Here is a 23,522-nt window from a genome sequence, read left to right as displayed (position 1 = left end):
CAGGCTGGGCTGCTGGGTTGAGGATGATGAGGATGGCTGGCAGGATGGCCTCCCTCCTTCACATGCCATTTTAAATCTTTATCTGAGAGAGAGCAGTGTTAGAAGGCAACCGTTTCATTCTCAGCTTGAAATATGTTATCTCATTCCGTGCTTGTTGGGAAGGGCTCAAAATCCGTACCCATGCTGCATTTAGAGCCTATATCTACAAAAAACACACACAAATATGGTAACATAGGCTACAAAAAGGTATGCATCATGAAACGCGTACATATCCACACACATACAGTCGTGGTCAAAAGTTTTGAGAATGACACAAGTATTGGTCTTCACAAAGTCTGCTGCCTCAGTTTTTATGATGACAATTTGCATATAGTCCAGAATGTCATGAAGAGTGATCAGTTGAATTGCAATTAATTGCGAAGTCCCTCTTTGCCATGAAAATGAACTTAATCCCCCAAAAACATTTCCACTGCATTTCAGCCCTGCCACAAAAGGACCAGCTGACATCATGTCAGTGATGTTAACACAGGAGTGACGAGGACAAGGCTGGAGATCACCATGTCATGCTGATTGAGTTAGAATAACAGACTGGAAGCTTTAAAAGGGTGGTGCTTGAAATCATTGTTCTTCCTCTGTTAACTATGGTTACCTGCAAAGAAACATGTGCCGTCATCATTGCTTTGCACAAAAAGGGCTTCACAGGCAAGGATATTGCTGCTAGTAAGATTGCACCTAAATCAACCATTTATCGGATCATCAAGAACTTCAAGGAGAGAGGTGCAATTGTTGTGAAGAAGGCTTCAGGGCGCCCAGTCCAGCAAGCGCCAGGACCGTCTCCTAAAGTTGATTCAGCTGCGGGATCGGGCCACCACCAGTGCAGAGCTTGCTCAGGAATGGCAGCAGGCAGGTGTGAGTGCATCTGCACGCACAGTGAGGCAAGACTTTTGGAGGATGGCCTGGTGTCAAGAACGGCAGCGAGGAAGCCACTTCTCTCCAGGAAAAACATCAGGGACAGACTGATATTCTGCAAAAGGTACAGGGATTGGACTGCTGAGGACTGGGGTCATTTTCTCTGATGAATCCCCTTTCCGATTGTTTGGGGCATCCGGAAAAAAGCTTGTCCGGAGAAGACAAGGTGAGCTCTACCATCAGTCCTGTGTCATGCCAACAGTAAAGCATCCTGAGACCATTCATGTGTGGGGTTGCTTCTCAGCCAAGGGAGTGGGCTCACTTACAATTTTGCCTAAGAACACAGCCATGAATAAAGAATGGTACCAACACATCCTCCGAGAGCAACTTCTCCCAACCATCCAAGAACAGTTTGGTGACGACCAATGCCTTTTCCAGCATGATCGAGCACCTTGCCATAAGGCAAAAGTGATAACTAAGTGGCTCGGGGAACAAAACATCAACATTTTGGGTCCATGGCCAGGAAACTCCCCAGACTTTAATCCCATTGAGAACTTGTGGTCGATCCTCAAGAGGCGGGTGGACAAACAAAAACCCACAAATTCTGACAAACTCCAAGCATTGATTATGCAAGAATGGGCTGCCATCAGTCAGGATGTGGCCCAGAAGTTAATTAACAGCATGTCAGGGCGGATTGCAGAGGTCTTGAAAAACACTGCAAATATTGACTCTTTGCATAAACTTAATGTAATTGTCATTAAAAGCCTTTAAAAGTCATTAAAAGCCACTCATGGAATGCTTGGAATTATACTTCAGCATACCATAGTAACATCAGACAAAAATATCTCATAACACTGACGCAGCGAACTTTGTGAACTGGACACTCTTCCTTCATATGATTCTGACTAGACGCAGCTATCATTCAGTCAGTGAAGGTTGGTTGCTCCCTCAGGAGGACAGACAGGTGTGTGTGTGTGTGTCTGTGTGTGCACGTGTGTGCGCGTGTGTCTGTGTGTCTGACTGTCTCCAAGCTTCAGATCTCCGAGCAGTTGACCACCTGACCCCACAACGTCATAAAGAGACTGTTATTAACAAGAGAATGTTACCTGCCTGCAGGCATTTACTTGTGTGCAAATGCCAAATAAAACATTGAATGAGAAGAAAGCTGGCCATGTGAACAGCAGGCTGCGGTGAGAGATAGAGAGTGTGTGTGTGTGTGTGTGTGCGTTTGAGAGAGAAAGATAAAGAGATAATGTATGTATGAGGCAGCAGGCATCAGTGAGGCAAAAACACTGAAGCAGCAAACTTTGTGAAGTCCAATACCTGTGTCATTCTCAAAACTTTTGACCACGACTGTATACGTCAGAATATATGGGGCATTTCTCATCTGGTGGCCTTTTAGTTATAAAATGTTTTCAGATTATTCGAATATAATTCTAATGTTGCCCATTGCTAATTTTCTGAATTGACCATTTCAAAGGAGAACATTCTCTTCATGTCATGAATGAACATTCTAATAATGTCCACCTGTGCTGAACAGTTCTTGAGGAAAACTTTAGAAAGGTGTAGAAAAGCTAAAGAAATAGGACCTTGAACCAAAAGCTGATGCACTTATTTACATTTACATTTACATTTTAGTCATTTAGCAGACGCTCTTATCCAGAGCGACTTACATCCAGAGCGACTCACTTATCTTAAGGACACTATTATAAAGGACATAAAAATATGTATTTATTCCTAGTCATTCACAAGGACATTCACAGGACATCAAACAATGGTTGTTTTTAGTCCGAAATGCCTTTCTGAGACTGCAGAATTCAGGGCATTCATACTTCTTGCACTTTGTGGAGCAGAGCTGTTGTGAAGGAAGATGCCAAGGAAGTGAGTTTGTGTTTATACAGGACCTCCCGCCCCCACCTACTGTCAACCAATCATGTCAATGTGCAGCTATATGGCGCTATACAGAGCCCTCCGCATTGTTACAAAATTTGGGAGGCACACGGCGATGAGGTACGGAGCTCGATTGGGCCTCTGTAAGCCTCCGGAGGCTCCGCAATTGCATCACACCCTCCGTAGCAAGCATAAATTGGCTTTTACTCTTGAAAGTGAACTTGAATCCTTGAAAAATATACATGCAGATTTTTGACCTTTTGGAAATATGTGGTGAATAAATATCTCTCTTTTCTTTTCAGATGCTCTCCAAGCCATTGTGAACACGGGGGGAAATGCACTCAGTCTTGGAGTACCTTCCATTGCAACTGCTCTAACACAGGCTACAGTGGAGCAACATGTCACAGCTGTAAGAGGCATTGTCTGTATCTTATAACTGTACAGTGTTGGTTTTATATCTGAAGAATATATACAGTACATGCCTGCATGTGGCTGTGTGACTAAACAGGACTAAGCAGAAATACTGTCAAGAGGATATTGTGTTTGTTCCTTATACATGCACAGAGAAACGGTCCGTTGAATTCAAGGTCAAATGTCTTATCTGTGATGCAGCAATAGCCTGCAGCAGTGCCAGAACATCTTGACAAAGCCTCACCATAGATAAGGAATAGGACAGAGCCTTTAATGATGCTTCTCCCTCTCGCTGCAACCCGGTGTCATCATAAATAGTGTGAAAGAAGATGAAATTAAGCCATTTGTCAGTCAAACAAAATCGCCTCACTATTTAACACTTTTAACACTTGGAGTTGCGCTGAAAGTGAGGTGGTGGTGGAGACAAAGAAAGGACTAGCAGTGATTTTCTCTGTATGCATAATTAGATTTGAATTAAGACCCAGATCAATCACAGGAAGTGAGGAAGGAAATAAGACATTTGTGAGATTGGAGATGTCATGTGTGACTAAACTGTTAAAGGATGTTAGTTATTCTGTTCTGTATTCTGGAGGGGAGGGTTTGTATTGTATTATTACACACATCTAATGACTTGCATGGTGCAGGGTACAAAGGGGTACAAAGAAATGTCTGACGGAGACCTTTGGGTCAAAAGGTTGCGCAACAAAACAACGGGAGCATTCATCAGTGTGCGGCACAGGAGGTTGGTGGTGGCCTTAATTGGGGAGGACGTGCTCGTGATAATGGCTGGAGCGGAATAAGTGGAATGGTATCAAATACATAGAGCACATGGTTTCCAGGTGTTTGATACCATTCCATTCACTCCGTTCCGGACATTATAATGAGCTGCCTTCCCCTCAGCAGCCTCCAGTGTTGTACGGTTATCTATTTTTTATTTCTTGAGGGTCTGTAGTATGCCAGGTCAATGTGTTCTAGTTACAGTACAGAAGGATTTCATAGTGCTGTTCATGGCGACCCACCATTTTGTTCCTGTCCAGAACTAACACATCTTATTCAACACTCACCTGGATACATCCTCCTGTTAACATTGTTATTGTTATAGCCTTGTATTCATTATTTATCAGTCAGCCACGCCCACTAGCCATTAACCAGGAGCTATTCAGAATAGTATGGACTGGGATACACAGTGGCTGTGTCTGAAATGGCATCCTATTCCCTGTATAGTGCACTTCTTTTGACAAGGGCCCATAGGGCTCTGGTCAAAAGTAGTGCACTATACAGGGAATAAGGTGCCATTACGGACACAGTCAGAGAAACAGCAACATCTGCAGTGATGGGGCCTGTGTTCCTTAGGGACACCAGCTAGCACCCTTTAATCTGGCATGCAATGGTTTTCTGTGTGTTTCCTTTCAAATAATGACGGGAAGCACATCAATAATGTAACAACATCCGCAACAACAGAACAGACTGCACACACAAACACACACACACACACACACACACACACACTACATCTACAGAACAGAACAGACAGCAGGCACACAAAACTACTGTAGAGGGTAAAGCAGAGTAGAAAGAGAGATGACCTAAGACAAAGAGAGCCTTTCGCGGTTCTGTGTCAGTTGCAGCATTGCTGTTTGGCAAACACCAACATGCCTCAGTACAGTAGTGTCTTGGAATATAACATTTTGTTTTGTTTGTCTTTGTGTATGTGTGTGTTGTGTTGGCATGCCCAACATGCTTTGGTGTCTTAAATAAGAATATGAAAAAAATAAAAATAATGCTTTGTGTAATGTTATTGGACAGTCCTTGCCACCCAAAAGCCTTAAGTATGCTCCTCAGCTGAAGACTGTGTTGACAGTACGGTCCCTCTTTTCCTTTTCACGCCAAATCATGTCCAAATCATCCTTTATTTTTTTTTAATGACTGTGTAACTCAACTAAGTTACTTGAAGATGATTTGGACATGATTTGGACATGATTTGGAAAATGTTAGTTTAGGTACCATTGACTTGCATTGGATTGCCGGGGGTGGCAAGTTGCCCCATTGGTGGGGGGGGGGGGGGGGGTGGTCTACAGATCTGTTGGGGTGGTGTGCGTCTAGTGTGTCTGTGATGATGGAGTTGATGTGTGCCATAACCAGCCTTTCAAAGCACTTCATGATTACAGATATGAGTGCTACAGTGCAGTACTCATTGTGGCATGAAGCCTTAGAGTTCTTGGGAACAGGAATGATGGTATTCATGTTAAGACGTGGGGATTAAAGACTGGGACAAAGAGAGGTTGAAAATAAACGTGAATATGCCTTCCAGCTGATCTGCGCATGCTCTGAGAATGCGCCCTGGAATACCGTCTAGCCCCACGGCCTTGCGAGTGTTGACCTGATTAAAGATCACCCAGTCCTCTGGGTCGGTGGGTGCCCTCACGCACGTTACGGTGTTGTTATTGTCGAAGTGTGCATAAAATGCATCGAGTTCGTCTGGAAGAGAGGCATTGTTGGACAGATCACTGGGTCTTCCGTTGTAATCCATAATGGACTGTAGCCCCTGCCAGACGTGGCGGGCGTCGGAGCCTATGTAGTATGAATCCACCCCAAAAAAATGTCCCCTTTTTCGTGGTATCCAATTGGTAGTTACAGTCTTGTCCCACCTATATTGTCGTTTTGCTTGTTTGATGACTCTGAGGTCGTAGCGGGACTTGTTGTACTTGTTTCTGTCCTCAGCTGTAGCCTCAGGGTTGTCTGTTAACAATGTGTGCTGTAGCCCTGTCCTTTAGTTTAGCACCAACCTCTGTGTTAATCCAGGGCTTTTGATTGGGCAAGCAGATTTCACTGTGGGGACAATGTCGCCAATGCATTTTATTATGAAGCCGGTGACGGAGGTGGTTAGCTCGTCGATGTTATCGGCGGAGTCTCTGAACATATTCCAATCAGCGCTAGCAAAGCCGTCCTGTAGCATAATCTCTGATTCTGATTACCATTTCTCAATGGAGCGAGTCACAGGTATTTCCTGTTTGAGCTTCTGCTTGAATACAGTAAGCAGGAGTACAGAGTCATGATCTGATTTGCCGAATAACGGACGAGGGAGGGCCTTGTATGCTTGCTTGTGGGTAGATTGTGTGTGTGTGTGTGTACACATTTTTGTTTATAATTTCAATCAGTACTCATTTCAGTTATGATTTAGCAGTAACATAACCTGAGTATTTGTTTTCTCCTCCTCAGCCATCTATGAGCAGTCGTGCGAAGTGTACAAACACAACGGCAACACATCAGGGCTGTATTACATAGACGTGGATGGAAGCGGCCCGATCAAGCCACAGCTGATTTACTGCAACATGACAGGTAAGCCACACGCACACTCACAGGCACACACACACCGCAAGGTGTGGGGGCCCACGGGCTATATATATATATATATATATATATATATATATATATACTGTATATACAGTACCAGTCAAAGGTTTGGACACACCTACATGAAGCTGCTTAAGAGAATGTCAAGAGTTTGCAAAGCTGTCATCAAGGCAAAGGGTGGCTACTTTGAAGAATCTCAAATATAACATATATTTTTATTTCTTTAACACTTTTCTGGTTACTACATGATTCCAAATGTGTTATTTCATAGTTTTGATGTCTTCACTAGTATTCTAAAATGTAGAAAATAGTAAAAATAAAGAAAAACCCTGGAATGAGTAGGTGTGTCCAAACTTTTGACTGGTACTGTATATATATATATATATATATATATATATATATATATATATATATATATATATATATATATATATAATTTTTTATTTTTTGGAGGGGGAGGTTTGGGGGCCCCCTTCGAGGTCAGTCCCCCCTGCTCCAGATAGCATATGAACACGTAATATGCCACGTGAATCTGAGGTATGCCACAGACAAACACACACAAACCATAGAGCTAATTAAACCACTGGATGACGAGCTAGAGTAGGGTTTCCTTGCATACATTATGACCACTGCATGACTAGTTAGGGTTTCCCTGCATACATTACCTTTCTTGCATACATTAGTACATTGCATACATAACCAATGGCAGCACTGTGACAGTTTTCTGATAATCTTCTTGTAGTTTCTACCATTGCCTAATGTATACATATGTTAGATCTTAATTTGAGCCAGTTTGCTAGCAGGAAAATAATCCTGCAGCAACAGGAAATTTGAATTATTCTGTGGATTATAATTGATGGAATTTTTTATAATGGGAATTTTTCATAAAGGGAAATCAAGTCTGAAATTTCAAAGTGGAATTTTCAAAATTCAGAAGCCTTTTTAAACCTCAAATACACTATATATATAAATGTGTATGTGGACACCCCTTCAAATTAGTGGATTCAGCTATTTCAGCCACACGCATTGCTGACAGGTGTATAAAATCGAGCACACAGCCAAGCAATCTCCATAGACAAATATTCGCAGTAGAATGGCCTTACTGAAGAGAAGAACTTGACTGGCCTGCACAGAGCTCTGACCTCAACCCCATCGACGACTGTGAGCCAGGCCTAATCGGCCAACATCAGTGCCCAACCTCAGTAATGCTTGTGGCTGAATGGAAGCAAGTCCCCGCAGCAATGTTCCAACATCTAGTGGAAAGCCTTCCCAGAAGAGTGGAGCCTGTTATAGCAGCAAAGTGGGGTTCAACTAAAGGGCCACCAACACTAGCGTATGGTACTGGCTTATTGCCCGCCAGTGGCGCTTTAGTTATCTCCCTCACTGACGGAAACAGATAGGCACCTCGTTTAGGGTGCAGTTGATGTCTCTCAGTAAGTAACTGAGCTATGAGCTGTGGCTTCAGAGGGTGATGCGTGCAGCCGAACGCACCATTGAGTGCACACTGCCTGCCTTCCCTACAGGACACCTACAACACCAGGTGTTGCAGGAAGGCCAAGAAGATCATCAGGGACCCCAGCCACCCAAGCCATGCCCTGTTCTCCCCGTTTCAATCACCTAGCAGTACGCAGGCAGTACAGGAGCATCATGGCAAAAACTTGAAGACTGGCCAATAGTTTCTACCCTCAGACCATCAGGCTGCTGAATAGCCATGCCACTCCCCTGAGTGAAAACGTTTGGGAACCCCTGACTTACCTTACTTGCTGCTCCTCTCTCTCTCTCTCTCTCTCTCTCTCTCTCTCTCTCTCTCTCTCTCTCTCTCTCTCTCTCTCTCTCTCTCTCTCTCTCTTCTCCTCCAGATAAAACATGGATGGTGATCCAACACAATAACACGGAGCTAACCAAATTAAAGGCCTCCTCTCGGATAAATCAGCATTTAGCCTATTTTAACTATTCGGCCGATGAAGAACAGCTCGGGGCCATAATTACCCAGGCAGAGCACTGCGAGCAGGAAGTCTTCTACCACTGTAGAAAGTCACGCCTCTTAAACACACCAGGTAAGCCCTTTTTATTAACAGTATTGATCCCAGCCAGCCATAAAGGTCAGGATGATTAAAAAGCTGCTCACTCGGCCGACTGTGAGTCAGTGCATGCGTTCCAAAAGGCCAAAAGTACTGCACTATATAGGGAATAGGGTGCCATTTGGGAGACACCCTGTGAGAGGGAGTACTGCACGCCACACGCAGAGCTTAAGTAGACGTCACAATTGGATTATTATGCTCTTTCTTGCAAACTAATTTAGGTTTGGAGGGGAGATTTATTTTCTTTGAGTAATGTATGTAGGCCTAACGCCATTGTGTTGTGATAGAATATTAATAATTTCTGGATATGAGACATGCACGGAGTGAGTTAGCTTTTAGGTGATTTGTTTATTTTTGTTGTTTGGTGTGTCGTTGGTGTTTATCATATGGTATTAATTTGTAGTTTCGACAACCTTGTAATTACTATTTAAGACCTGCAAATGAACATGAAACAAGGCAACGCACAGCTTCACAGAGTAATTGCTGTCCATTAGCTGTCTTGTTACTGTAGAGGCTGACTGAGAGAAGAGGAAAACAATGTCAAAGCTAAATAAATAATGAGGGGAGCGTGATCAGCAAAGTCCGGAAGTGGTGACTTAACCATTCTCTATAAAGCACACTCTCTCTCCTCTTGTTCCAGTCTTTTTGTGGAAGGTGTCTCTGTTATATATCATCAGTGTCGTCATTGAAAATAGCACTTAACTGATCTCTAGGTAAAACATATCTTGTCCGACCTGTTTAGGAGACATTTACAATACCCTGAGCTTAATGTTTTTACATTAGTGCCCAAACGTCCAATGCCCTACATGTAAATAAATTAACAAGAGTTTGGGAGTCTGTAAGGTTTTTGAATAAGTGTGTGTGTGTGTGTGTGTCTCAGATGGATCTCCGTTCACATGGTGGGTGGGTCGTACAGACGAGCCCCAGACGTACTGGGGCGGGGCAGTACCAGGGAGCCAGCAGTGTGGCTGCGGTCTTCAGGGTAACTGTATCGACTCAGACCACTACTGCAATTGTGATGCTGACCACAAAGAATGGTACAACACCATCACCAATACAACTCATTCTCAAAATGTTTCCCTTGTTACTTCTTTCTCTCTCTTCCTCTCTCTCTCTCTCTCTCTCACTTTGCTTATTTCTTCCTCCTCTTCTGAATAGCCACTACTCTTCATCTCCTTTACCCCATCATTTCCTATGTCTTTCCCTCCCTTACCCTCTTTCCCTAGGTTCCCTGCCCAAACAGGCTGTAGTATAACATGTAGTTATACTCAATAGGAACTATACTGACTGAGATCCGCCTTTCAATATTTAATCATATTCAGAAAGGGCCTTGTTCTCTCACCGGCATTTGTATTTTTAGATATCATTTTTATAGCCAGTGCTATAAGCCTGCAAGAACATAAACAGCATCTGAAAGTTAAAATAAACATAATCTGGATGGTGGTTGTTAGTATTTGCACAATTTCCTTTTCTATTTCCTATTCTAAAGTTGTTATGGACTGCAGAAATGGGTTCAAATCAATGGAGGCTGCTGAGGGGAGGACGGCTCATAATAATTACTGGAACGGAGCAAATGGAATGGCATCAAACACATGGAAACCATGTGTTTGATGTATTTGATACAATTCCACTCCCTGTTCCGCTCAAGCCATTACCACAAGCCCATCCTCCCCAAGTAAGGTGCGACCAACCTCCTATGGTTCAAATAGTATTTGTTTTCTTTCAAATACTTTGAGTGCTTGATTGAGCATGCCTGGTGGTGCCAGATGTGCAATGTTTGCACTTCTGTGACTATTTCTTTGGTTCCTATAGACCAGGCAAGGGCAATCAGGCGCAGTTAAAGTATACTAAACAAAAATATAAACGCAACATGTAAAGTGTTGGTCCAATGTTTCATGACCTGAAATAAAAGATTCCTGACATTTTCCATACACACAAAAATATTATTTCTCTCAAATGTTGTGCACAAATTTGTTTACATCTCTGTTAGTGAGCATTTCTCCTTTGCCAAGATAATCCATCCACTTGACAGGTGTGGCATATCAAGAAGCTGATTAAACAGCATGATCATTACACAGGTGCACGTTGTGTTGGGGACAATAAAAGGCCACTCTAAAATGTGCAGTTTTGTCACATAACACAATGCCACAGATGTCTGAAGTTTTGAGTGAGCATGCAATTGCATGCATGGCAATTGGCATGCTGACTGCAGGAATGTTCACCAGAGCTGTTGCCAGAGAATGTAATGTTCATATCTCTACCGTAAGCTGCCTCCAACATCGTTTTAGAGAATTTGGCAGTACGTCCAACCGGCCTCGCAACCACAGACCACGTGTAACCACGCCAGCCCAGGACCTCCATATCCGGCTTCTTCACCGGCGGGATGGTCTGAGACGAGCCACCCGGACTGCTGATTAAACTGTGGGTTTGCAGAACTGAAGATTTTCTGTACAAACTGTCAGAAACCTTCTCAGGGAAGCTCACAGCGTGCTCGTCGTACTCACCAGGGTCTTGACCTGATTGCAGTTCGGCGTCCTAACCGACTTCAGTGCTCACCTTCGATGGCCACTGGCACGCTGGAGAAGTGTGCTCTTCATGGATGAATCCCGGTTTCAACTGTACCAGGCAGATGGCAGACAGCTTGTATGGCGTCGTGTGGGCAAGTGGTTTGCTGATGTCAACCTTGTGAACAGAGTGCCCCATGGTGGCAGTGGAGTTATGGTATGGGCAGGCATAAGCTACGGACAACGAACACAATTGCATTTTATCGATGGCAATTTGAATGCACAGAGGTACCGTGATGAGATCATGAGGCCCATTGTCGTGCCATTCATCCGCCGCTATCACCTCATGTTTCAGCATGGTAATGCACAGAACCATGTCGCAAGGATCTGTACACAATTCCTGGAAGCTGAAAATGTCCCAGTTCTTCCATGGCCTGCATACTCACCAGACGTGTCACCCATTGAGCATGTTTGGGATGCTCTGAATCGACATGTACGACAGCGTGTTCCAGTTCCCGCCAATATCCAGAAACTTTGCACAGCCATTGAAGAGGAGTGGGACAACATTCCACAGGCAACAATCTACAGCCTGATCAACTCTATGTGAAGGAGATGTGTCGCACTGCATGAGCCAAATCGTGGTCACACCAGATACTGACTGGTTTTCTGATCCACAACCCTACTTTTTTTTTAAGGTATCTGTGACCAACAGATGCATATCTGTATTCCCAGTCATGTGAAATCCATAGATTAGGGCCTAATTTATTTATTTCAATTAACTGATTTCCTTATATGAACTGTAAAATCTTTGAAAGTGTTGCATGTTGTGTTTATATTTTTGTTCAGTGTATTTAAAAGATACTAGATACAAGTACTATTTGAACACAGGTCTGATTGACTAAACTGTTTTTTACGTTGTATGTTGTTACTCTGTTTATTGTCATGAGTCTTGTGCTGGAGGCAGAACAGAGAGATTTTCCCTTAGATAGGCCAGCTGCAAAGTCAAAATTGGCTATATTGTAAAAATTCATGAAAACAAAAATATAGCCTGACTTTGCAGCTGGCCTATCTAAGGGGAAATTGCTCAGTTCTGCATCCAGCACAAGACCACTCTTCAGAGCTGCCTCCAGAACAAGATTCATGACGAAAAATGCTAACCTGCTCTTATTTCCAACAGGGCTGCTGACTCTGGCCTGCTCACCCATAAGGAGAATCTACCAGTCAGATGGGTGGTGGTGGGGGATATACAGAGACCTGAATCAGAGGCAGCCTATAGAGTCAGCCCACTTAGGTGTCATGGCGACAGTAAGTATCAAGTGATTAAATAATTAAAATAGTCATTCACTCTATACTCCCAATGGTTTATTGGGTAGCACCAACGTTTTGGCGCACAGTGCCTTCCTCTGGGTTAAATAGTAAGTATATTAAGTCAATTAGTCATTCTACTGTATCAGTCCATTATTTTCTCCATTACTGACCCTCCCCAGATATATTGACTGGGTCATACTGAATACTGTATGCTCGCTTTTGATACAGTTGATACAAACTCGTTTTTCAACCATTCCACAAATTTCTTGTTAACAAACTATAGTTTTAGCAAGTCGGTTAGGACATCTACTGTGTGCATGACACAAATAATTGTTTACAGACAGATTATTTCACTTATAATTCACTGTATCACAATTCCAGTGGGTCAGAAGTTTACATACACTAAGTTGACTGTGCCTTTAAACAGCTTGGAAAATTCTAGAAAATGATGTCATGGCTTTAGAAGCTTCTGATAGGCTAATTGACATAATTTGAGTCAATTAGAGGTGTACCTGTGGATGTATTTCAAGGCCTACCTTCAAACTCAGTGCCTCTTTGCTTGACATCATGGGAAAATCAAAAGAAATCAGCCAAGACCTCAGAATTTTTTTTTTAGACATCCACAAGTCTGGTTCATCCTTGGGAGCAATTTCCAAACGCCTGAAGGTACCATGTTCATCTGTACAAACAATAGTACGCAAGTACAAACACCATGGGACCACGCAGCCGTCATACCGCTCAGGAAGGAGACGCATTCTGTCTCCTAGAGATGAACGTACTTGTGAAGATGCTGGAGGAAACCGGTACAAAAGTATCTATATCCACAGTAAAACGAGTCCTATATCGACATAACCTGAAAGGCCACTCAGCAAGGAAGAAGCCACTGCTCCAAAACCGCCATAGAAAAGCCAGACTACGGTTTGCAACTGCACATGGGGACAAAGATCGTACTTTTTGGAGAAATTTCCTCTGGTCTGATTAAACAGAAATAGAACTGTTTGGCCATAATGACCATCGTTATGTTTGGAGGAAAAAGGGGGTGGCTTGCAAGCTGAAGAACACCTTCCCAACCGTGAAGCACGGGGGTGGCAGCATCATGCTGTGGGGGTGCTTTGCTACAGGAGGGACTGGTGCACTTCACAAAATAGATGGCATCATGAGGAAGGAAAATTATGTGGATATATGGAAGCAACATCTCAAGACATCAGTCAGGAAGTTAAAGCTTGGTCGCAAATGGGTCTTCCAAATGGACAATGACCCCAAGCATACTTCCAAAGTTGTGGCAAAATGGCTTAAGGACAAGAAAGTCAAGGTATTGGAGTGGCCATCACAAAGCCCTGACCTCAATCCTATAGAAAAGTTATGGGCAGAACTGAAAAAGCGTGTGCGAGCAAGAAGGCCTACAAACCTGATTCAGTTACACCAGCTCTGTCAGAAGAAATGGGCCAAAATTCACCCATTTTATTGTGGGAAGCTTGTGGAAGGCTACCCGAAGCGTTTGACCCAAGTTAAACAATTTTAAAGGCAATGCTACCAAATACTAATTGAGTGTATGTAAACTTCTGACCCACTGGGAATGTGATGAAAGAAATAAAAGCTGTAATAAATCATTCTCTCTACTATTATTCTGACATTTCACATTCTTAAAATAAAGTGGTGATCCTAACTGACCTAAGACAGGGAATTTTTACTAGGATTAAACGTCAGGGATTGTGAAAAACGGCGTTTTTATGTATTTGGCTAAGGTGTATGTAAACTTCCAACTTCAACTGTATATCAGTCTATCAGTTAATCTATCTGTCCATTATTTGCTATATGGAAATGGAGTATGTGCAGTACACACAGGCTGTGATTCAAACAAATGCAGATAAATGACCTGAGCACAGTAATAGACTACAAGATGCTTTATTTAGCTCAGTCATTCGTTCCACACCTGTTTGATGCTAATGCAACATTCTCTTCATCTTGCACTCTGATTATGTACATAACCTAATTATGCATAGGGATATACCACATTAGCCGAATTGTAAAAAAACAATAATGTTCTCTCTTTTATGTTGTTATGCTGATGGCAGTAGGTAGTCGTTGTTGTTAATCAGACAATAATGAAATAATCACACATCTCCATCTCTTTGTTATTCCTAATTGCAGCCTTGGTTGCCTACAAATATTACATAAACGGGGAAAACAATGGTGGAATATTATTAGTAGAAACTGTTGGCCTGACCGTCTCATCAATGGATCATTATTATAATGGACTGAGTTGGGGACAGTATACTCTAAGCCACATCTTATTTAATTCTCAGTCTATTTAGACCCTTGTTTCCAATTAGCACCCTTTTGCTCAATGAGCACCATTCATATTGTTAAAGAAGCAAAGCAGAACTTAAACAACTTTTATTTCCTGAGAGGGCACTTCCTGTGTGGTGACGGATTGGTACATACAAGATGTAAAACAGCATAGAAGACAAAAAAAACATTATAACTGTATAAAAGTATAAACAGTATAAATTGTAATTATTATGTATTATTTGCTTCATTTTCCTAGAGAACTTCTGGAACGCAGCGTTCTTCAACAAAGAGACATCGTACCTGCACTTCCCCACGTTCCACGGAGAGCTCAGTGCAGACATCTCCTTCCTGTTCAAAACCACCACCTCTTCAGGGGTCTTCCTGGAAAACCTGGGCATTAAAGACTTCATACGGGTTGAACTCAGCTGTAAGTAGAGCGGTCCCCTGTAGCTCAGTTGGTAGAGCATGGCGCCTGCAACGCCAGAGTTGTGGGTTCGTTTCCCACGGGGAGCCAGTATGAAAATGTATGCACTCACTAACTGTAAGTCGCTCTGGATAAGAGCGTCTGCTAAATGACTAAAATGTAAATGTAAAAAAATGTAAATGGATGATACCACTGTGGAGAGAATGCTTGACTCAATAGTTCATGATCAATAGTCTTTGGGTGCAGGGTTCAAAAAGCATATAGACGGGGAAAGGAAAAGCTGCACTAACTAAAATTCACTGAACTTCTGTGGAGAGAACTGACCATGGTGTTCATCTTGAATATAATAGGTCCTGAATTTGGCAATTGCTTGAATGCAATACACATCTTCCAATGCTGTTAGGCACAATTTAGCTTGAATGCAATAGGCGTTAACATATTTGAATGGTGTTAGCTTGAATGCAATGCACATTCTCTTCGACCATGATGTTAGAAAAAGATTAAGCTTGAATGCAATACACATCTCTGAATATTGTTACAATATTATTTGGCTTGAATGCAGCACATCATCTTTCTCCATGGCGTGGAACATGATTTGGCTTAGTAGGTCAGCTCATTGTCAGAGATATTGCAATTGCAGAGATTGTAAAGTTCTAACACTTTGAACGGTGCTTTCTAAAGATAAAATATTGGTCTATTTGTAAAGCAGCGGTAAAGCGTGAAACTCCTTTTCTGAGACGACATATGATAGAGGGAGTCTGCGGTGCTACACAGACATCATGAGCGTACTCTCCTTGGGGAAATTATGGGACTGCCATTGTTAAAGTGAAGCACAGACTTTGGCGCTGATATACTTATTTTATGTTGACTCCTGTTTAGATAGAACTGCATTATTATGGGCCCGGAGTTAGAAGTTTTGTCTCTACATTATGGTCTGGTGCTGTGACTGTTATTGTTTCATATGCCTTCTCCTGGTCCCATGGCAACAAATCCACACTCCGGTAGAATACCCCGAATCCCCATGAGCCTTTGCGATTGGAGGATGCCGACTTAGGAGGGAAGAAGCCTTTCTATTCTGTATTGTCAGGACTCATTTTTTTTTACATCTGTAGCGGAGTGTTAACTTTGTTGTCGAGGTGCTAGATGTTATTGTCTGTAGAGACAATAGCCAGGGGTGATGGATGGGAGGCCTGCATAGAGAGACCTACCAGAGTGTAGGGGTATGTTCCTGCTGTAACGACCCATTCTACAGATGTAGGATCTTAATTTGAGCCAGTTTTCTACAGCAGGAAAATTATCCTACAGCAACAGGAAATGTGAATTATTATGTGGATTATAATGAATGGCCATTTTTGTAGGGGGTGATACATTTTTCATAAGGGAAAATCAAGTCTGAAATTTCAGTATGGAAATTACAAACTTCAGAAGCCTTTTTAAACCTCAAATACACTACAAGTTTTACATTTCAATATTTCCTGCGACAGGGGGATCAAATTAAGAACCTACATCTGTACACATCACTGACTTCACAAAGCTTAATTAAAGCCCCTTAACCCCACTAAACTGAATTACTGGGGACACGGCATGATATGTACCTATAGTACAGACAGACGTGTCTATTGTTGTGAGGTGTTTGTAAAATCACAGCCATACCATGTTATCGATTGAGCGTCCATGTAGACTAGTAAAAGTTGCACAACTGACTCTTCAGGCTTAATCAAAGTATATCCTATGGAAATATAACCATTTATACAGAATAATGAATATTCATTCACCCCCTAATTTGTTGACAAAGTTATTGAACTGTGAATGTGGATGCTATTTTTAACCTTACCGTTGCTGTTACATTCCCTGTCAGGCCCCCATGCACAATGAGGTTGTGTGTGTGTGCCTGTGTGCATGGGTGTGTGCATGTGGGTGTGTCGGCATTGGTGTGTATGTGTGTGTTCTTAAGAGGCAGAAAGGGAAGCTAGCTGTGCAGTGAATACTAAAGAGATCAGAATAGATTATTAGCTTTTTCACAGAGTTTTTGTCACCGCCATGCAGACCAGAGAAGTGTTTGATGACAGACTCCGGCCCTGCCCTCAGCTTCCTATGCACAGTGGTGTGTGTGTGTGCATTTGTGTGTGCATGCAAACCTTTGTGTGTGTGTGTGTGCATGCGCGTTTGTGTGCTGCCCTGAGCTCTTCCAAGATCCTATTCATTAACATGATCCATTCAGATAAGATCCCATCGTCCTACAGATGGGCAGGCAGGAGGAGCATCAATTACACAGCCATGTATGAACATATGCGCTGAATGAATGAGAAAAATGCCTGACAAATGTTTTCAAGGGGGAAAAAAGACAGCTAGCTACTGTATAGTGGAGCCAACTGCCAGGCCAGCAGTGGATGTTTTTGTTGTAAATTAGGATTTGGATGTGCGTGTTGTACACTGAGTGTACAAAACATTAGGAACACCTGCTCTTTCCATGACATAGACTGACCAGGTGAATCCAGGTGAAAGCTATGATCCCTTATTGATATCACTTGTTAAATCCACTTCAATCAGTGTAGATGAATGGGAGGAGACAGGTTAAAGAAGGATTTTTAAGCCTTGAGACAATTGAGACATGGATTGTGTATGTGTGCCATTCAGGGGCTTAATGGACAAGACAAAATATTTAAGTGCCTTTGAATGGGGCACCGGTTTAAGTGTATCAAGAACTGCTACGCTGCTGGGTTTTCACGCTCAATAGGTTCCCGTGTGTATCAAGAATGATAAATTAGTGGAAAAACAAAAATAAATGGAAAAACTTATTCAAGATCAAGTGTAATATATTATAAAAATAAAGCAAACTGGATGGAATATGGGGAAAAATGCACCAAATTATTTTTTAATCTTCAACATAGAAATGCTACAAAAAATTATTTACTGAAACCAGCCATACTGAAAATTACAGAGGAGGAACTTCTGGATGCAATTAAAGATTTAAGTCCGGGAAAACTCCAGGGTTGGATGGCATACCAGTCGAGGTATACCAAACCTTTTTTGATATACTCAGAGGACCATTATTAACATGTTTTAACCACTCCTATGTAAATGGTAGATTATCAGACACTCAAGAAGAAGGTCTGATTTCATTATTACTGAAACAGGATACAAGTGGGAAATATAAAGATCCAGTCCATTAAAAAAATTGGAGGCCCCTTACACTTCAGTGTTGTGATGCAAAAATTCTAGCAAAATGTATAGCGTATAGAATTAAAAAGGTATTGTCGGACATTATTCATTCTAATCAGACAGGTTTATTACATGGACGATACATTGGAGATAATATAAGGCAAGTACTGGAAACAATAGAATACTATGAAAAATCTGGGAAACCAGGCCTGCTATTCATAGCAGACTTTGAAAAGGCATTTGATAAAGTACGACTGGAGTTTATATATCAATGTCTGGAGCATTTCAATTTTGGAGAATCTCTTATAAAATGGGTTAAAATTATGTATAGTAACCCTAGGTGTAAAATAATAAATAATGGCTATTTCTCTGAAAGTTTTAAACTGTCAAGAGGAGTAAAACAAGGTTGTCCACTATTGGTATATCTATTATTATTATATATTATTATTATGGCCATTGAAATGTTAGCTATTAAAATCAGATCCAACAATAATATCAAGGGATTAGAAATCCAGGGCTTAAAAACAAAGGTGTCATTGTATGCTGATGATTCAGCAACTTGAATCCCTCCACAGCCTCATAGAGGATCTAGATACATTTTCTAACCTCTCTGGATTACAACCAAATTATGCTAAATGTACTATATTACGTATTGGATCACAATTTTTTTTTTACATTACCGTGTACTTTACCAATAAAATGGTCTGATGGTGATGTGGATATACTTGGAATACATATCCCAAATGAAATAAATGATCTCACTCCAATACATTTTAATAGAAAGTTAGCAAAAATAGATAAGATCTTGCTACCATGGAAAGGTAAATACCTGTCTATTTGTGGAAAAATCACCCTGATTAACTCTTTAGTATTATCCCAGTTGACCTATTTGCTTATGGTCTTGCCTACGCCTAGCGAAAAGTTTTTTAAATTACACTACCTTTCAAAAGCTTGGGGTCACTTAGAAATGTCCTTGTTTACGAAAGAAAAGCAATATCTTTGTCCATTAAAATAACATCAAATTGATCAGAAATACAGTGTAGACATTGTTAATGTTGTAAATGGCTATTGTAGCTGGAAACGGCTGATTTTAAATGGAATATCTACATAGGCGTACAGAGGCCCATTATCAGCAACCATCAGTCCTGTGTTCCAATGGAACGTTGTGTTTGCTAATCCAAGTTTATCATTTTAAAAGGCTAATTGATCATTAGAAAACCCTTTTGCAATTTTGTTAGCATAGCTGAAAACTGTTGTGCTGATTAAAGAAGCAATAAAACTGGCCTTCTTGAGACTAGTTGAGTATCTGGAGCATCAGCAGTTGTGGGTTTGATTACAGGCTCAAAATGGCCAGAAACAAATAATTTTCTTCTGAAACTAGTCAGTCTATTCTTGTTCTGAGAAATGAAGGCTATTCTATGCGACAAATTGCCAAGAAACTGAAGATCTCGTACCACGATGTGTACTACTCCCTTCACAGAACAACACAAACTGGCTCTAACCAGAATAGAAAGAGGAGTGGGAGGCCCCGGTGCACAACTGAGCAAGAGGACGAATACATTAGAGTGTCTAGTTTGAGAAACAGACGCCTCACAGTTCCTCAACTGGCAGCTTCATTAAATAGTACCCGCAAAACACCAGTCTCAACGTCAACAGTGAAGAGGCGACTCTGGGATGCTGACCTTCTAGGCAGAGTTGCAAAGAAAAAACCATATCTCAGACTGGCCAATAAAAAGAAAAGATTAAGATGGGCAAAAGAACACAGACACTGGACAGAGGAAGATTGGGAAAAAAAGTGTTATGGACAGACAAATCGAAGTTTGAGGTGTTCGGATCACAAAGAAGAACATTTGTGAGACGCAGACCAAATGAAAAGATGCTGGAGGAGTGCTTGATGCCATCTGTCAAGCATGGTGGAGGCAATGTGATGGTCTGGGGGTGCTTTGGCCGTGGTAAAGTGGGAGATTTGTACAGGATAAAAGGGATCTTGAAGAAGGAAGGCTATCACTCCATTTTGCAACGCCATGCCATACCCTGTGGACCGCGCTTGATTGGAGCCAATTTCCTCCTACAACAAGACAATGACCCAAATCACAGCTCCAAACTATGCAATCATTATTTAAAATCAAATCAAATCAAATTTTATTTGCCACATGCGCCGAATACAACAGGTGTAGACATTACCGTGAAATGCTTACTTACAGCCCTTAACCAACAATGCATTTATTTTACACAAAAAAGTGTTGAGAAAAAAAGAGCAGAAGTAAAATAAAATAACAGTAGGGAGGCTATATACAGGGGGTTACCGGTGCAGAGTCAATGTGCGGGGGCACTGGCTAGTTGAGGTAGTTGAGGTAGTTGAGGTAATATGTACATGTGGGTAGAGTTAAAGTGACTATGCATAAATAATTAACAGAGTAGCAGCAGCGTAAAAAGATGGTGTGGGGGTGGGGGGGCAGTGCAAATAGTCCGGGTAGCCATGGCTTGGGGGTCGAAGCTGTTGATAAGCCTTTTGGACCTAGATTGGCGCTCCGGTACCGCTTGCCGTGCGGTAGCAGAGAGAACAGTCTATGACTAGTGTGGCTGGAGTCTTTGACAATTTTGAGGGCCTTCCTCTGACACCGCCTGGTATACAGGTCCTGTATGGCAGGAAGCTTGGCCCCAGTGATGTACTGCAAATGGAGGATTCTTTGACGAAAACAAAGTTTGAAGGACACAATTATTATTTCAATTAAAAATCATTATTTCTAACCTTGTCAATGACTACATTTCATATTCATTTTGCTATATTTCCTATTCAAACTCATTTCATATATCTTTTCATGGAAAACAAGGACATTTCTAAGTGACCCCAAACCTTGTGACCCCAAACCGTAGTGTACAGTGGTGAAAAAAAGTATTTAGTCAGTCACCAATTGTGCAAGTTCTCCCACTTAAAAAGATAAGAGAGGCCTGTAATTTTCATCATAGGTACACGTCAACTATGACAGACAAAATGAGAAAAAAATTCCAGAAAATCACATTGTAGGATTTTTTATGAATTTATTTGCAAATTATGGTGGAAAATAAGTATTTAGTCAATAACAAAAGTTTCTCAATACTTTGTTATATACCCTTTGTTGGCAATGACACAGGTCAAATGTTTTCTGTAAGTCTTCACAAGGTTTTCACACACTGTTGCTGGTATTTTGGCCCATACCTCCATGCAGATCTCCTCTAGAGCAGTGATGTTTTGGGGCTGTCGCTGGGCAACACGGACTTTCAACTCCCTCCAAAGATTTTCTATGGGGTTGAGATCTGGAGACTGGCTAGGCCACTCCAGGACCTTGAAATGCTTCTTACGAAGCCACTCCTTCGTTGCCCGGGCGGTGTGTTTGGGATCATTGTCATGCTGAAAGACCCAGCCATGTTTCATCTTCAATGCCCTTGCTGATGGAAGGAGGTTTTCACTCAAAATCTCACGATACATGGCCCCATTCATTCTTTCCTTTACACGGATCAGTCGTCCTGGTCCTTTTGCAGAAAAACAGCCCCAAAGCATGATGTTTCCACCCCCATGCTTCACAGTAGGTATGGTGTTCTTTGGATGCAACTCAGCATTCTTTGTCCTCCAAACACGACGAGTTGAGTTTTTACCAAAAAGTTCTATTTTGGTTTCATCTGACCATATGACATTCTCCCAATCCTCTTCTGGATCATCCAAATGCACTCTAGCAAACATCAGATGGGCCTGGACATGTACTGGCTTAAGCAGGGGGACACGTCTGCACTGCAGGATTTGAGTCCCTGGCGGCGTAGTGTGTTACTGATGGTAGGCTTTGTTACTTTGGTCCCAGCTCTCTGCAGGTCATTCACTAGGTCCCCCCGTGTGGTTCTGGGATTTTTGCTCACCGTTCTTGTGATCATTTTGACCCCACGGGGTGAGATCTTGCGTGGAGCCCCAGATCGAGGGAGATTATCAGTGGTCTTGTATGTCTTCCATTTCCTAATAATTGCTCCCACAGTTGATTTCTTCAAACCAAGCTGCTTACCTATTGCAGATTCAGTCTTCCCAGCCTGGTGCAGGTCTACAATTTTGTTTCTGGTGTCCTTTGACAGCTCTTTGGTCTTGGCCATAGTGGAGTTTGGAGTGTGACTGTTTGATGTTGTGGACAGGTGTCTTTTATACTGATAACAAGTTCAAACAGGTGGAATTAATACAGGTAACGAGTGGAGGACAGAGGAGCCTCTTAAAGAAGAAGTTACAGGTCTGTGAGAGCCAGAAATCTTGCTTGTTTGTAGGTGACCAAATACTTATTTTCCACCATAATTTGCAAATAAATTCATTAAAAATCCTACAATGTGATTTTCTGGATTTTTTTTCTCAATTTGTCTGTCATAGTTGACGTGTACCTATGATGAAAATTACAGGCCTCTCTCATCTTTTTAAGTGGGAGAACTTGCACAATTGGTGGCTGACTAAATACTTTTTCCCCACTGTAATGAGAAAAAAATATTCCATTTTATTTGGAATGGCAAGCCAGACAAAATTAAACGGGCCTATTTATATAATGAATATGAATTCGGAGGACAGAAATTATTAAATATTAAAGCATTAGACCTATCACTAAAAGCTTCAGTCATACAAAAGTTATACTTACAGTTGAAGTCGGAAGTTTACATACACTAGGGTTGGAGTCATTAAAACTTATTTTTCAACCACTCCACAAATGTCTTGTTAACAAACTATAGTTTTGGCAAGTCGGTTAGGACATCTACTTTGTGTATGACACAAGTAATTTTTCCAACAATTCTTCATTGACAGATTATTTCACTTATATTTCACTGTATCACAATTCCAGTGGGTCAGAAGTTTACATACACTAAGTTGACTATGCCTTTCAACAGCTTGGAAAATTCCAGAAAATGATGTCATGGCTTTAGAAGCTTCTGATAGGCTAATTGACATAATTTGAGTCAATTGGAGGTGTACCTGTGGATGTATTTCAAGTCTACCTTCAAACTCATTGCCTCTTTGCTTGACATCATGGGAAAATCAAAAGAAATCAGCCAAAACCTCAGAAAAAAAATTGTAGACCTCCACAAGTCTGGTTCATCCTGGTTCAATGCCTGAATGTACCACGTTCATCTGTACAAACAATAGTATGCAAGTATAAACACCATGGGACCACGCAGCTGTCATACCGC

At 41.7% G+C, this 23,522-nt stretch overlaps 1 protein-coding gene across 1 annotated transcript in view; it reads left to right on the top strand.

Moving 5' to 3' along the window:
* Positions 1 to 23,522, top strand: part of LOC311128018 (contactin-associated protein-like 4) — a gene marked incomplete at its 3' end in the record, with an annotated part of 221,186 nt that overhangs the window by 156,074 nt on the left and 41,590 nt on the right. Inside the window, exons 11-16 of the mRNA XM_084159946.1 lie at positions 3,102 to 3,208; positions 6,430 to 6,549; positions 8,424 to 8,621; positions 9,526 to 9,682; positions 12,327 to 12,454; positions 15,006 to 15,176. Coding sequence (XP_084016072.1) covers positions 3,102 to 3,208; positions 6,430 to 6,549; positions 8,424 to 8,621; positions 9,526 to 9,682; positions 12,327 to 12,454; positions 15,006 to 15,176 — 881 coding nt within the window. The remainder of the gene's footprint in view (positions 1 to 3,101; positions 3,209 to 6,429; positions 6,550 to 8,423; positions 8,622 to 9,525; positions 9,683 to 12,326; positions 12,455 to 15,005; positions 15,177 to 23,522) is intronic.

This window comes from Coregonus lavaretus (assembly GCF_964263955.1).
Source record: "Coregonus lavaretus genome assembly, chromosome: 4".
In the NCBI taxonomy this organism is placed as follows: domain Eukaryota; kingdom Metazoa; phylum Chordata; class Actinopteri; order Salmoniformes; family Salmonidae; genus Coregonus; species Coregonus lavaretus.
Note: the sequence above shows the minus strand (reverse complement) of the source record. Positions and strands in the feature narration are given on the sequence as shown.